At 44.4% G+C, this 17,009-nt stretch overlaps 1 protein-coding gene across 1 annotated transcript in view; it reads left to right on the top strand.

The window, feature by feature from the left end:
- Pura (Puratrophin-1-like) overlaps positions 1 to 17,009 on the top strand; it is a 1,144,475-nt gene that overhangs the window by 959,088 nt on the left and 168,378 nt on the right. Inside the window, exon 10 of the mRNA XM_071587878.1 lies at positions 12,610 to 12,932. Coding sequence (XP_071443979.1) covers positions 12,610 to 12,932 — 323 coding nt within the window. The remainder of the gene's footprint in view (positions 1 to 12,609; positions 12,933 to 17,009) is intronic.

The raw sequence follows: 17,009 nt of genomic DNA on the forward strand, positions 1-17,009 counted from the left end.
CAAAGAGGTGGAGGCATATTAAACATAACCACGAGAAAGACTTGAATTGACAGAAATGTTAAAATGGATATAATAAGAGAAAAAAGTCTTGCTTGAAGATAGTACTTAAATTAATATATCAAGGTGGTGACCTTAAAATATTCTTTAACCATATTATTAGTTGGAGATTTTCCGCTTCTTTTTATTTCCAAACCGAGAACATTACCACAGTGTTTATTACGTCCCCTCATTTGTAGTTTTAATTGACAAGAAACTAACTATGGAAATCTATTATTTGTGACTCGAGAATTCAATTCATAGAGTAAATTATGAATTCTATATATTTATCTCGTCTATTTCTGTTGTCGGCGATCGTAGTTTTATCGACTGGAATTACCAAGTACTAAGGTCTAGCGAAAATACGAGAAGTATTTTTGAAGGGTTCTCGCGAAGAAATTGAATCAATATGGTAAACCAAAGCACTCCAGTTCCGACAAGCAAGTAAGAGACCTTTTGCGGTGAGGATTGTGTGATGTTCGAATGTCAGCGTCGCCTAGCGATTTATAAAACTGGCAACGTTAATGGATAAGATCTTTTTTCATGCGCGCGTCACACTAACGTTATAACATGTCGCATTTGCTTGGTGCCGAGTAATGCGGAGACATTTTTACGGAACGTCAATTTAAATCTCCACCTAGCCTCATTGAAAACGTCAATATGACATCGTAGTACATCACCACGCTGAAACGGATGGCGTCCTCCAAATAGACTTTTTTCACCACGATATTTCTCACATCGAGTGGAAATTAAAAACCCAAAAAAATCACCGCCAAATCGTAAGCATTCTTTCTACAGCCCTATATTCATTAGGTTAGGTTCAGCCAGGGCAAAAAATCGGCCGTACTCGTACAGTTGTCGGCTTCAAATGTTTCCAGTCCGCTTACTAAGAGAATACGGAAATGGAAGCGTTGTGTACGTGGGGATCTCGGGGGGGAAGGGGGGAAGCTGGTGGAATCAAATCCATCCGCCACATGTTCCCCAGACCCCCCGCTTCCCTCTCCGAATGGCCCCACTCCTCATTATCGCAGTGGATGGGGTTTTACCGATCGTTAAAATCGCGCGAACACGATAATGCCCACGGGGTCCCCGAACATCGCCGCGGTCGATCCGTTCCTTCCCGCCTGGTCGTGGACACCTCTACGCGGCTTGGGTGCGGTGTGTGTGTGTGCATCGACGGCCGGGCCCGCCGCCCTCGCGGTCCCGGGGGCGGTGCTGGGGACACGGCCGTGCTCCTTTTTTTTTATCTTCTTCTCCTCCTTTCCGACCGGGGCGAACCCCCGGCTTTCCGACCGCTTCCTCCCATTCCCACGCCACCCACACACGCGGCGGCGCTCCCTCTCGTGAAGAGCGGGTCACGACCGCCGAGCGGCGAGCGTGTGCGGCGACGGATCGGATTTCTCTACTTAACCTCCTCACTCCCTTTCGCTCACACCCACGCCCGACGACATCTGACCTCACCGCGCCCCCTCATCCCCTTCCTCCGTCCTCCCACTGCTCTCACTCCCTTTCCCACCCACCTTCCCAAACGGCCGCTCCACCTTCGAACGGTGATCGATCGACTAGGCGGACTTACGTTTCCATTAAGGGCCGGACGCTGATAACAAAAGGGAAGGCCTCGCTTCGCCTCGCTGCCTGGAATTGAAGTTCGTTTCATGATCGTCGGTGCCCACAACAGCGCAGGAAGTAGTGCGGTTGGGCGCCAAATAACAAGCCCAAAGTATGGTAACTGTTCATGCAAACGTCACCCTCTATTTTACTGTTCGCAAAATTCCAATTTCACATGTCGAAAGTAGTGTTCTTCAACCCTGTGAGAAGAAATGCTCCAATCAATTTCCGCGGAGCATCCGAAAATTTGTCAATTGTTTCCAAAAGAGAATTTCAGTTCCATTTTCAAACGGTCAGCAAAAAATCCCAATTATTTCTGTTTGTATTATTATAAGGCGCGTTTAAATATTCTTTTACTGTAGGCTGATGTACTAATATCTGTCTAGCCCATTTTTAATGCTTAATATGGACGACGAACGTTAGTTTAACGAATAATTTTGCCATATTGGTAATTAGGTACTGCTTTATTTTTTAAGACGATATAATGCAAATTTATAACATGCATGTAACTTGAGGACGTATTTAATGTCAACACGCTCAGTATGAGATAAATTTGTTTATGGTTTCATCATTTGTAGTAATGATACGGACACATTCTATTGATATGTTATTGATCTTCAACTCTACCGATTCTCAAAACAAACAAGTATTGTATGTACTTGTGCATACAATACTTGTAATTACAATCGCTCGCTCAAACTCCACCTACCACGTTCGAGGAAACTTCGCAGTTAACGGTGGAGCATCATTGATAAAAATTACGCCACCCGTTGAGCAGATCAGATTCGAATCAAACGTTCACGAGAACTAGATCCTCGCGACCGAATATGAAGGTGGAACATCGGGAACATCTCATAATAGTCGATCCCTCTACCAGCGTTCAACGAGCGGAATCAACTGCAGACTTTGAGAGGGGTCGGGGTGTAAACGGGAGGGTCGTGATTGCTAAGCTACTTTTCCGCTCGTCGAGGTCGTCAGGGAGTGGGGAGGAGTTCGGCGGCAGATGCCTCTCTCCCTCGACCCGTGCGGCTCATCCAATGCAGTAGTTGGCATCGACGTCGGAGGCGACCGCGGGAAGATCACGGAAGGAGTAGTTAACCCTCCCACCCCCCTCCCATTCACTCCCTCTTCTCGTTCACCACCTTCTCGGCACCCTACCCCGAGACTCCACCCTCCCTCCCTTCCCACCGCACTCGCTTTTCCTCGCCACGCTTGTCCGACCGAGCGGCCGAGATTTTCCGGTCACTATTAATGCAGATCACGAGGGAAGAGTCGAGGAGGGTGTGGAAGAGGAACGGATTCCCGTTCACACGCCGGGGGTGCACACCCTTTTAACCCCCCTTCTTCGGGACTATTTTTCCCTCCCACCGATCACTTCCTCCTCACGCCTCTGCCTTCCACCTTTTCACGCCCCTATCTAGGGCGAGTAGGAACATATACACATCTTCCTGTTACTTCGCAATGGGTCCGTCGCTTAAGAGCCATAGCGCTGTGTTCAACCAGATGGTGAGTTCGATAGGGTAAGGCGTGCGGGCAAACATCTGGTACCGAGTTATGCAGGGGGTGAAAATCACGCGAGGGTGATAGTTTCTTTACCCATGAATTCTCTTAATTTCCTGAGATTTTTCAGTAGGTTGGGCACATAGAAAATCAACTTGTTTGCGTTTATCTGGCTGCATGTGAAATCATCGGTGTTAAAAACTTGAGCTGGCCTGTAAGGTACCTAACCGCATCATACCCACTGGGAGGGATGTAAATCCGTAGCTTAATATGAACTCGAAATTTTCCGAGGGGGTAAATTTTTAGCGCATTCCAATTGTCATTTTGATGGATTTTTGTTAAGTATGAAAAACCGTTAAATATTAAGCCATCCTTTCTTTTGGTCATATTTTTTTCTAGTTAGTGAAAGTTAAATGTGAATTGAATGATCTTTGCAGAGGCTCCTTTTAATATGCCTAAGAAACAATTAAACATGGTCCTAATTATTTTATAACATTCCTTCCCTGCTCCGGTATTCCATTCATATTTTGATCCAAGCATCCGTTTCCAGAACTGAAAGGGTTTCCTTTAAGTAAGTATGGAAATTCGTAATACTATATTTTATGAGATGAGTTACGTCCTATCTTAGACAATTGATATTTAAAGGATTTAATGGTACCATCATAATCATCGTGGATCCTTTGATTGGAATTTATTAGACCAACCCATCAATTTCTCCACCAATCTTTTAACTCCCTCATAGTCCCATACGATGCTGTCTTTCATTTTCCTAATTCATCCTTGGCCTTTGATATTGTTGACTCTGTGGTTCATTATTTTCCGGATTATATTCTTCAGTAAACTGTTATGCTTAGTGTGCTCGTTTATTTTGATTTTCTTAGCAGCGTGCCCCATTGGCTTCTCCCTTAATCGTGCTTCTATCGGCTCTTATCTCCTATCGCTCTCATGGTTCAATCTCACACCCGTAGAAAATTAAACTCGATGGTGACCCCAATCAGGTGGCCGACTGAACGTCAAGAGCCACCCCGGAGTTCGACAAAGTGTCCCATTTCCCTCGATGTCTTTGTGACGTTCCCATTACTCCGCTCCTCTCCTGCCTCCGTCCGAGAACCCCTCCCCCCTCTCTTTCTCTCATCCGGCATTACGAGGCATATTCGGATGATTGTCACTCCCGTCTCCGTCGCCTTTCCCGTTGATCACTTGCGGATTTCTCCCACACTCCAGATTCTCTCTTCACGATCTGTCCCAGGCGCGCACCTTCTTCTGAAACTCCCCAGCTCTCCCATTCCCTCCCTCGTGAGAGATAATCTGCCGGCGGTGGTTTTGGTCCACGTTGTCACCCCCGACCCTCCTCTCCCGCTACCGCCGTTTCGATCCATATCAAACCGCGCCCAACGCCCCTCGTCCTCCACCACCACCCTCTCTCCCCGTTGACTATCCGATTGCTTTGTCCAACGCTTTCTCGGTTTTTGTCGACCTTTGACGCTTGACCGGAGTTCCTCTACCTGTCCCTGTTTCCTCTCACCCGATGGACGGGATTGCCGTGTCAACAGCTCCTCGACGACTTGTGGTTTAAATGGGTGACAGGAGAGCTGAGTTCGATGAGCGTAACTCAACACTATTTTCGCCATTTCGTATATTTTGTTTGGTTCGCACAACAACATTCGGGTCTGTAACTATTTTTTCAATGGTTTGATACATTTAAAAAAGATTGCGCGAATAAACGTTTTAATAAATAGCCATTCTAGAATTTATTTCAAATAGGATAGCGTAAAATAAATATTCACGTGCCTATCTGCAGCAATTTATGTGAAATATATATAATAATATTGTTAAAGTAATCTGTCCTTGGTGAGAAATCCAACATTCTAGCATTTCACTTTTATTAGATCTTACAATTCTTTTGAAGTTTAATTCATGAATTAATGCATGCAGTGCACTGAATCTATTGTTCCTGCAATGTATAAATGGGACCAAATGTAATGAGTTCTTCCAAATGCAAATTCCATGCGCTCAATGATTAATTTATTTATTGGGATACTCCCAATAGAGTTGAAGTATAAGGAGCATTCAGCAATCTCTTCACGCATGGAATGATTGAACAGGAAGTGCAGGAAATGTTCGATTTCGATGCAAAATATTATTGTAAATTCATTTTAGGGCTTGTATTTTAATCCTAATTTAAAGCTGTAAATATTAATATTGTTACCTACAAGTAAATCTCCGTCAAAACTATTACTTTTGGTGAAAAATATTACCCAATTAAATTTAACCGGTATCGAAATGAATTATAATTTCAGAACAATAATTTTTCTTGGTATTTTCATTGACTTACTGGCCTTAGAATTGCATGAGATGTGTTTCGTGGAATATTAGAACACTGACTTTTATATTTGGGAAAAGCCGAAGTGTCGCTTCAAAGTAATTACACGTTGATGCCTTGGTGTTTCGATCAAAATTGTTCAAGTGCGTAATTTTTATTTAGACATGTTCACAAATTATGGCAGAGAGTACGAAGAGCTACGTAAATAGATACAATATGGGATCCATATCGGTTAATTTATCCGGATGGTGTGTGTGTCTTTTCAGTGAGGTCCTAATTATTTTTCTTTAGTGTCAGCAATAAATTCCAGAGCCCTGTACCTATCAGTAAGTCTTAAAAGCAGTCACCCTTGCTCTATTTGGTGCTTTCTAAAAGGGACTCCCACACTAGTACCTTCAGTAGCCTTATATCATTTATTCTTTCTTGCGAAAAATTTTTAACAGATTTCTATATTTTTTCTTCTTTGAATTCAATCTAATTATGTGGCTAGTCACCCCCTACGAAGCTCAAATACTGTTCGCATGTGCAAAAATGCGATCTAGCCAATATGTTGTAACCCTCCAATTTTCACAATCCGTCAGAACACGTAGTAAATATAAATAAAATCATCACGCAGTGTCTTTAGATCGCATTCCATCGTTACCCTTCGCTCGGTGATAAAAGTGTAGTTCGAACATTCCGATGGTTCGCTCGATGAAATTCGATTAAATGCCGCCGCTCCCTGCGGTTGGTTTGCATAAAATACGCGAACGGTGGTACAGGTCACGTCAGCGGTAACTTCCATTTCCTTATCACCCTCAGCGTATCCCCGCGTAAATTTTCGTCCGCCTTCAAGTTGGATCTCGACTTTGGCCCTGACACCACTTTGAAAGCCGCGAGAGATCCCATTGACTAATGCTGAACATACCATTAGTTCGCCACCGACGGACGGGCGCCTCTTCCGCGACCAGCACCCCATAACCCCCCTCTCCGTTCTCCTTCCTCTTTCTCCACCCACGATTCATCCCAATTCATCATAAGCCCCTCCTCCCGCCGATTCCGACCCGCGATCATTCGAAGGTGTAAATAACCACTTGCTCGCAAACCTTCGTGCGTTCTGTACCCATTGCAAATCTCCTCCCCCCCCCCCCCACCCGATCCATCCCCTTGCGATACCCGCTCCATCCCCACGCATGGTGCGGCACCTTCGCGATACCTCGAAAGTGAGCAGGATCAATGCATTCGACACGAGGGTGATTATCTGGCTGGCCCATCTCCCGCCACCCATCTCCTATTATGCATCCCTCCTCCTCCCCCTCCTCGGCGTGCATCGGATTGTCTCTGCTACGTACGATTCCAATAAAAGGCGATTAAATCTTAACGGTTACACCGGCCTCCGATTCCTTCGGCGCCTATCTCCCTTCGGTGATCCTCAAGGAGCATATAATTCTCGGGCACCCACTCAGCCATCAAGTAGGTTGCACAGCCCCGTCTTTGCCTTCTCGCCTCTCTCTCTTTCTCAAAACATTCAGTTGTCTCCAGTAGCCCAACTCCATTTCCATCCCTCTGCGTTTCATCTCTTCAGTTTTACGTTCCTGCTCCTCAGTTTTGCGTTCCTGCGCAACAGTTTATCTTGGAGATAATTTCGTTCCAGTCCACTTTTAGTCCCCGTTTTTGTGCTGAGGCTTTTCATTCTGAATCGGTTCCGAATCGCAAATTTATTGCTCAAAACTAATTTTGGTGCTTTCTCCTGATGTGATTTTGTCATGTTATTTTTATGTTATTTGATACTTTCTCCAAAGAAGTGCATTTTCCTATATATTTGATGAAAATAACGAAAAACTAAAATACTTCACATCGCCTTGAATTCTTCTTCATATCCATTCTTCAGTCACCAACGAAAGCGTAGTGAATGAAGTTAGGTGTCTTCGAATCATTTTAAATATTGATTAAATTCTTTTAAATGCCCCCGAAGGGCGTTCCTATTCCTCAACCAAGCGCTTCGTTCTTATCCATTTGACATCAAGCTTCAGAAGCAAATTTTTTTACGCTGAGACCCATCTCGTTTAAAATTATTAAATGGACTCAATAAACCATGATTCATCGCGCGGTATGTGAACTGGAAACGATTCGCGGAAAACATTATTTTCGCCAAAACTGGTTCCACTAAAGGACAAATTATGTTCATTTTTCGGTCCTTGACTTGGGTTCGGTACCAGTTCGATGCCCTGTCCTGGAAATCCGCACCCCTCATTTTTCCCACGTTTTGGACTCGCCATTCCTCACGGAGGAGGGTCCGAACCGGAACAATAGGGCTCCCGGTAGCACCTTTAACACGAGGAAGTTGTCATCCACGTCTCATAATCCGTCGTTCCGCCCTCATCTCTTCTGGCGCTCTCTAAAGCCACCACTCTCGCCTGTTTTTGGCCCTTTCTTTTTCCCTCCGTAGTCGTGTCTTCCGCCGTTTCATTCTCTTTCGCTTTGTCGATTTCGATTCCTTATGATAGAAAGTAGAATGGCTTAGGGGAAATAGTCTGTTGGGCTGATGTTCCAAGAAGAGTTCATCCGGTGATCAAGGCATAGACTCAATATTAGACTGATTCCTGTCAGTGTGCTGTAAAATCTCACGCGTTTATTTACGCCACAACGATGTGTTCTAACATCAGACGCCCTTTTATTTCAATGTAATAGCTTCAAATCCTACAATTGAAATTGGTAACATGTATTTTTGGCTCCAGCGTCTCGCAATTATCAATATTCCTTAAAGCCGTTTATGGAAAAAAACAAGAAACTTTTCAGCTTAGTGAGAGATTTTGCAACCATCCCACCACTACCTCAGAATAAAAGGTGGGAGTAAGGGTTGCACTTGCAACACGACCGCTTCGTACCCTTTCTCCCGACCTCCCTTCCTCATCTAAGCCTTCCGCCCGTGTCTCCAAAAAATATAAACAATCCGGTACGACGCGGTCTCAATTTCACCCCCATAATAAAGTCACCAGTCGACCTACACCCTCTCACCACGGATCCCCTCCCTCCCATGCCCCCGAGCGTAGCACCAACCCTTTGAATATCCCGTTGTCGTACGTGCCGTTCCTAGGGCGGTGGCAACCCGTTCCGAGGAGGGAGGAAGGGAATGAGGCACCTCCAAGCAGGGTGTTTGATGCGGGCGTGGGGTCGACAGAGGAGAACAGGGCCGTCTGAGGGATCCGCGGGAGAAGATCTCGTGTAGATGCTCCGCCGAGATACCCACTCGCACGCACACCACACACCCACTCCCCCAAGCCACACACAGACTTCTCTCAGCTTCCCCCTCCCTTATTCAGCGTCATACGTCTCAAAAACCACCCGGAGCCGCCGCCTCAACCCTTCCCAGATTTTCTTCCGCTCGGGGATCTCACTCATCCGGCGGCGGAAGGACAAGGGGCGACGGGCCCCCTATCCTCGCCCCTTTCCATCCACCTCCACATCGTTCCCACTCACTCCAGCCTGTCGTCCCTCCTTTCACACGGCGATGGAAGGCGGGGACACCCCCGCCCCCATTATTTTCCACCCATCCCATTCTCCTCATCCCTCCGAGTCCCACAAGAGCGCACGATATACACGATTTGCCTCGTGAATAACGGTGCAGGGGGTGCGGTGACCCGGGTGTATGCATGCATGTGCGTGCTAAGGAACTCCCCTCCCTTCTTTGTTCATCGTCAGCACCCCCGTCTTGCCGATTGGTCCTAATGGGAACTCGTGATTGGGCTACGAAGAGCACTTAAAAACTTAAATGTAATCAAAGACCTTTACTGTTCACGATCAGCGGTACTGGGTGCATACGTGCAATGCACTTACCACCAAAATAATCCCTCGATATTAAGGTGAAATCATTCAATCCTTTTAAGTTATAAAAGTTATACATTGGGTTCGGTTCCCTGACACGCCTCCGGGCAGTCTCGACTTCACCCGAACGCTATGATTTTTCTGGTACCAGATCTTCTTGGGAATCCATAGGCGGCACAGTGAAATTCCTGACCCGCCCACCCTGGTTTTGGAATTTCGCCAGCCTTTAGGTTTACTACTAGGAAGTCTTTCCCCACCTATCACACCAATCTGAAAGTTGATAACCGTGGTTGTTAATGTGATTAGTCTCCATAGTTTTAATTTCTTCTTTCGGTATTTTCCTTCCCTTCTTGCCACTTTACCGATTAATCCAACCGAGAATTCCAATTGTTTGACGATCGCTTCTCTGAATTTCTATGAAGGCTTTTAAAGTGTGTTGATGTATTTTTCAAATCTAAGCATTAACCGTTTTTAGATCCAACAATTCTTCTCTTATATCCAAAAAATATTAAGATCTAAACAGTTCATTTATATCTCTATCATATCTGTGCATCTGAAATGTTTTATACGAAGATGTGTAGCGATATTTTAGAGTGAGGTCCACACGTGCCTTCATGGTTTTAAAGGCATCTTGATGCAGTCTCCAAGCGCGGTTTTTCTTCGAAGCCTTGCTATTTGCATATAGACCTTGAAATTACCATCTATATCCGTCTTACTCCAATACAGTCCGGATAAGCTGAATTTCTCTATATAGTTTATGCCCTGGTTCCTCGTCTCACTTCCTTGGATATGCTGATGCAGATGAATGAGCAGTGTGCGTTTTGATATAGATTGAATGAGAACTTATCGTACCAAATATTTTGATAAAACTTATGGATAGCATCTTACGGGAACCTTTTAGATAGAATTAAAATAACTTAGCAATATGTAATATACTTTTTTATTTGCTGTGCCTCCATTCACGTTTACCAAGTCCAGGCATCGTTGCCGGACTTAAAAAGTACACTATTTTAGATATGTTCATTAAACTGTACCAATTTGGGTTTTTATAATTTCTTAATTTAATTTTAATTTAATAATATAATTTACGTCGAAGGACTGAAATAGAAATTGTTAGTGAACTAGTGAGCAAAATTGTGTAATATAGCTTAGTTGTAAATTTTATAGCCCTTCTTGAAAGTATTCCTCAGTCAGTTTTCAGGAAATTGAAATAATGGTATAACTCTCGTTGGGGCTCAGACGTGTGTAGGCTCAAGTTTGCAGAACTCTGCTCCACACGCTGACCGCATCAGAATCATCATCACCGTTGAATTTTCAGCAATAAACGAAGAGCCAGCCAAAAAAGGATTTTTCTCCACTGGAATACATGCGCAGCCGCTAACCCGAAGTTGGCTATCAAACACCCCGTGAGGCTCCCGCTTGATTTTTGTGTAGGATTAGAGAAATGTCTTGAGGAGAGAGGTGTGTCGGAGATGACTGAGGGGAAAGGGTCGCTGCTGGGCCGAGTCTCCTCGGATGCTTCAAAGAGAAGGAAGCCCCCCCCTGTACGTGAACACGCCCCCGTCTTGGGGGAAAGGTTTTCGCCCGATCAACGCTAATCATGAAGAGGGCCGGCCGGGAGTGACCCGGGCCGGAGGTGTCGGTGAGGTTTTGCTTCGTCGCTGCAACCGCCTTCGTGCCTCTTCCCTTTTCGCGCGATCACGAGGAGGGAGGGGTCTCGAGGGAGGGAGTGAGTGGTGGTGGTGGTGGGGGAAGTAAGGTCGGAGGTGGAAGGAATGGCAAAAGAGCCGGCCGGTCGAGGGTGGCGGTCAAGTCCACCGCCTCGTTCGTACGTGGAGGGGTGTGATGTCGGTGAGGAGACATCGGTCTTTGTGTTAACGGGTAGACCCCCCACACCTTCCGCCCGTTCCTACGGTGAGTGGCCACGGAAGCGAGTGAGGAGTGGGATGTTTCCAGCGCGGGGGAGGACGGTAAAATAAATAAAAATCCTCGGGCTCAAAAATGTGGCGATCGTAACGGGACGCGTGCGTTTAAGCGTGGGAAAAGGTTTCGTTAGCGTCCGCTTTTTCCCGTGGACCCGTCAGTACTGATTCATGTCCTTCCGCGTCCTCGGTGCTTTGTGAAATAAAAGGTACCGAGTTCGAAAGGTGAATGAGTGATGAGAGTGGATAACTGGCCGCACGAACCTTTCTCCATCGAATAATACCTGTTGTCATTCATGTCCACCATACGTTTTCATGAACTCGAGTTACTCGCCAGTCCCGAAACTTCGACAATTAAACCTAGGATTCAATTGAAGTAATGGTGTATCATTGTGTTTTACATTAATGGTGGCACTGTAGTAGATCTGCCGTATTCTCTGTGGTATTATTGGACCTCAATGTTATTAAATATTCAGCATTAAATGAAAGCCTTTTTGCGGCTATGAAACATCATTAATGATTTATTTCATAAACAGTCCTGCTGTCGTCTTCATTTGCTAGCATGGTCTGCCCACAATCTTGTATTGTAAATTTTTATTCCATTCCTCTCTATTATACACTCATTATAATATAATCTCATTGTGATATTGTTTCAAGCACATCCTCTTAATTAGTCCTCTTAAATTTCTCTTCGCCTGCTGCATTATTTTACCTTCTTTTATCCTTAAATCTCCGTTATTTATTCCAAAACTTGTGACATTATACTTGACTACTAAAAGAACATTCTGAAAATTATAATATGAATTAAACATTTAAAAAACAATATATTCAGGAGGCATACATTGATTGATATGCTTGCAAGATAAGGAAATAACATTTCCTACCCAAAACATGTATGAAATCAGTGTACAGTATGAAACTAAATGGTATAGTTATGTTCTAACTGCACCAAAAATGCATTTCATTAAATATTCAAAATTATCTTTTCGGTACCGGCAGTATATACAATCAAATAAAGAAATTCCTTTATCAGGGCTAAAATTGTCATGCCAATACTTATGATTTGTACTATAACAAATATATAAATTCGTCAATTCTTTGATAGTCTTGCCAGTGAAGCAAGGATTCTACAAATTAACGGATTAATGTTCAATTTTTTTGATCAAGTTGTTGTGACTTGCACGCATGTGTATTTTCAAATCTTATCTTCTTGCATTTTTCATATGTATATGATTTCAATTGAAATACATTTTATTGTAGTGATCACTCATCACTTATAAATTATAATTCACTAATGTATGGAACATAAGGAGCTTTGTTTTTCCATTCAGTCATTTCTCATGCCGTTATGCTTATCCCTACCTCGACGTCAATCCAAGCTGCGCCTTCATGCAAAAGTACTTTTCTCCCCCGCAGGAGGTGGAGTCACTGCTGAGCTCGTGTCAGAGGGCAGGACGGCGCTTGGTGGACGCCATGTGGGAGCTGAGGGGGGACGATGGGTCTACCCCGTCTGGGAGCGTAGTCAGCTCGTCCTCGGTGACAAGCGGAGGCAATGCGTCGGAGAGCGGGCAGGAGAGGCGCCGAAGGAGGCGCAGGAGGCGCCACCTGCAAGCGCAGCACCGCCTCGTCACCAAGGCGCTCTCCGACTCGACGCTTGCACGCCTGCGCCGCGACGGCCCCGCCGCCCTCTGCCGCATCGAGGAGATGGCGCGGTTGCTGGCGGACAGCGAGGATGTCCGGTGAGCGCGAAAAGCGGGGAAAATTGTTACAAGGCGACTTCCCATTTGCCAGATTTCTTATGGCCAATGTCGATTGAAGTCAGATTAATCCGGTGGCTTCCCACTTCGTGGGCCCGGTTCAATTCCCGGCGGCGGCAGAATTTTTTATTGGTATCCCGATCCCTACTTGGGGTGCTACGTGGTTTCCACTTCAAAAGTAGTAAGTCCGTCGGATGGGGTGCAAAATATTCTACTCTTGGGTGCGTTTCGCTAATAGTTACCTAATGCCGCCACCTGGTTACTCTCCACCCTACACCATTCCCTTAAAATCCATCCGGAACCAAATACACAATCAAAAGCGCGAATATACTCAGCCCCTAGGTCTCCTCTCATAATGGCTACACTACTAATGCTTGTTATGCCACTGTCCTTCAAAATTTACCAAACAAAATCCAAAAGAACGCCATTCCTGTCGCTACCATGCAAGGCTGTGTCGCAATTATCCGTGACCATCATTTGCGGTAAAAGACGCGTTACGTACAGCGATACTGCTATCACGCAAAATAGATACGTGTCCACTTACCATGCCTATCCCAACCTCATTTTAAAAACATCACAGGAAAGCAAACGGTGGCGTTTTGACCTAGAGGGCAGAATGTGTTAAGACGTTCAACCTAGGCCTAGGTGGTGTCTCTTGATGCTCTCAGCCGATACCACTAAGCCACTTGATTTTCTGGTGGACACATTTTACTGGGAAACCGCAGGGAGAGAACTCCCCCTCTCCAGCACAGTTTTGCGTTTTCTCATAAGAAATATAGGCTTGTTACGAGATGAACTCACCCCTCCACTATCATTCCATCCCTTTGGCTGTTTTCTGTGGTCGGCACTTACGGTAGAAATTTGATCTCTGTAAGGGCTAGGCTATATCCATTGGCTTTGTAGAAACTAGAACTTAATCATAACTGCGTGGAGAATGTAATGACTGGTAATTTCTGGCAACCTGGAAACGGATTTTGTCTTCAAAAATAATTGATTTCGGGACATTTTATGCAGATGAGACCTATTGAGTATATAGGACAGGAAGAGGGTATAAATGGAAACTCAAGTGACTTTTAACCGAAAAAGTCCCTGTCATGGAAACATATTTGCGCGGAGGCATTGAACTGCCTATGATGTAGTGGCACAGTGTATTATTGATTTCGCTTTTTTGTTCAGAAATAAACATTTTATTTTATAATGAATGGCTGTTCAGTTCGCTTGACCATTCGAAGTGATGACCGAAGGGCCTAGCATGCCTACAAATATTCCTTAGACTTTTCTTCATTTTCATCTACACAATACCCCGCAAACCACCGCAATGGCGTGTGGTGAGGGGTATTAGGTCACTAGCCATGCCAATCCCAATCATGTCACCTCTACACAAATATTAGTTTTATCATGCCCTCGACAAAAAATAATCTAACGAAAGGAGACACTTACATGCAACATTATTCTATAACCGGATACGTATGTTCAAACTATACTGTAGAACTGATAAAAAGATGGGTCTATTAAATAAAAAATAGCATGCAGAATATCGAAAATATGTATGCACAGCTAATTCTAATTATCTCCTACGCGATTGATGTCATATCTATTTTGATCTCTAATGGTAATTCTTCCAGAGAGAAGAGGAAATTGAATGCTTAAAGTCAAGAGGATATTAGTCACCTTTTGGTTCTAAATCATAAATAGTTTTATACTTTGTTCACCCTCAACCAAATGAACAAAGAAATCATTACTGGGAATGAATGTGAGTTAAAAGTGATCCTGAATTTCTGATTTATTTAGACAAAACTATCTTTCTCCTATACGCAAAAAAATTACATGCCTCGTCCATTAGTGGAGTAAATTAATTTGAATTTATTCTGAATGATCAAAATTTTCCCTCTCGATGCCGAAATAACTTCGTGGATTCTTTCTGCGTAAGCAGTTATTCGTGACCACTCAAGTCATTCAGTTTACCTCGTTTCTGCATCTCTTTCTTGAAGCGCTATGGAGTCAACGTTCTTCGTCAGCACGAAAGAAAGATATCCAGCAGGGAGAAGAGTATTAGCAGCGTTGCAGTTTTTTTAGGCCCTTCTCTCCATTATTCTCACTTCCTTCGCCCGGCACCTTATTGTGAAGGGAGCTATTAATTTTTTAGGGAGCCATGGATCCGCGTGCGCGAAAATTATCTCTGCCCTCTCGCACCTACTTTGGATGCCCCAGTGAATGTTGAACCGTGGGTAATATCCCCCTCTTCATAAAAAAACTTTCTGAGAAAGAAAACGTCCTCTGGAGGAAACGAGATGGATATCCGTTTATTTAGTAAAATAGTCGTTGAAAAAAAATATAACTGTAAGCGTGTGTTGGCTAACACAATGAACGTTCCATCGCAAAGTTTTTAGCACGCGTTGATATGAAGTTTCGCGTGCATGTTCTTGCACTAGCGGAGCTTTGAAACAAATGAGAAGCAACTTATTCTCTCCCAAAAGGCTCTGTCGTTATGAGAGAGGTTGTCACTTCTTTTTTGTGAGGGAATGCATATAATTTCAGATTCATGTATTTTATCTTGAAGGCCTTTCCCCCAAAAAAATGAACATATATCTCCCCAGGGGCTCCGATCAACCTATTGTTTCAACTTAAAGTCATTAAAAATTACCCGAAGTAACATTAAAATTTCTGTCTGCCATTTGGTAGAATAATAGTCGACAAATTAAAGAATGATCGGTGAATATGTTAGTTCGTCGAAGTTTTCTGAATCTAATGTGCCGATTTCCTCTTCTTGAATTTCACAGCATTTTTAAACAGCGTAGTATAGCATCATTTTTTAATTAAAATTAAAAATTACGTAAGCACTGTCAAATATGACCAGGTGTCTAAAGTTTATCGAATACCTTTCCAATAAAAAAGTCATATAATATTTTTGTCGATACATATAATTTTTATTCATCTCTGGGTCGAGTCACATTCTTAAATCACGCTCGCTGTCGCGTGTTTTGTCATCCGCGAGTAAAATTTATTTATACTCTAATAATGTCGATGGGATTTTGCTTGTGAAGTATGCACAAGATTCATAGCGTAGTTATTATCCACAAAAATAGTATTTTATGTGGAAAAATTCACAGTGGATTGCGCCAGCAAATATTGGTTCCGCCCGAGGTACCTTCGGGGTAAAAATTGACGAAAATTGTTTCAACGCGTTCGCCGATTCTCCAAACCGATTTTTTAATGTCGCAAACACGATTTCAATTTCGCGAGCAGCTAGGAAGGAAAGCGAAGAGAGGAGAGGTTAAAGGTACTCGGGGCTCGCACGACCCGACGAAATTTCTCGCGGGAAACCGAGGAGGGAGAGAGAGGCAAGGGGAGAGAGAGAACTCGGTCGCGTTTTTCCTTCGCCCGTCCATCCATCCATCCATCCCACCATAGCCAAGCCTCCTCCGGCGAGCGCGTGCACTACCGCCAGATGGCGATCTCTTCCTGAAAAATCCATCAACCGGCCCCCGGACTCTCCCACACCCGGATGGAGCTCGGAGCACGCCCGGCCAGCCACCCGCTCCCGAGTGAGACGGTTCTACATCTACATCTACATAATACCCCGCAAGCCGCCGCAAGGGCGTGTGGCGGGGGGTGTTAGGTCACCAACCGTAAAAACGAAAAATACCACATGCAAAAAACAACACGGAAAATTACACCCCAGCAGCGCACACACTCATGCAAAACTCCCTCCATCCAATACTCATGCAAATGCGGTTCTCCTCGGCCCCTCCCCACACTCCTCTTCTAAGCGCCAAACCTCACTCTCTCCTCCCGTAGCCCGACTCCCTTTCTTGAACTTCCTTTTGCCCAGCCGCTGGAATGGCAACGATGCGTGTGCCTACATATTACTCGTATGTTCGTTGACACTCCCCGTGGCATCATGTGACACGAGTTAGTAGAAGCCCAACTTATGAGAGACATTTAATCATTATATAATCTGGCTTAGAAGACTGAGTGGTCGTAAATGATTGATTTGAAGAGTTGAATGTAGAGTTTTCTTCTCTAAAATGATCATGACCTATGAATTCGGAAAATAAA

Source organism: Hetaerina americana, unplaced genomic scaffold (assembly GCF_022747635.1).
Source record: "Hetaerina americana unplaced genomic scaffold, ioHetAmer1.1.p SCAF_3, whole genome shotgun sequence".
In the NCBI taxonomy this organism is placed as follows: Eukaryota; Metazoa; Arthropoda; class Insecta; order Odonata; family Calopterygidae; genus Hetaerina; species Hetaerina americana.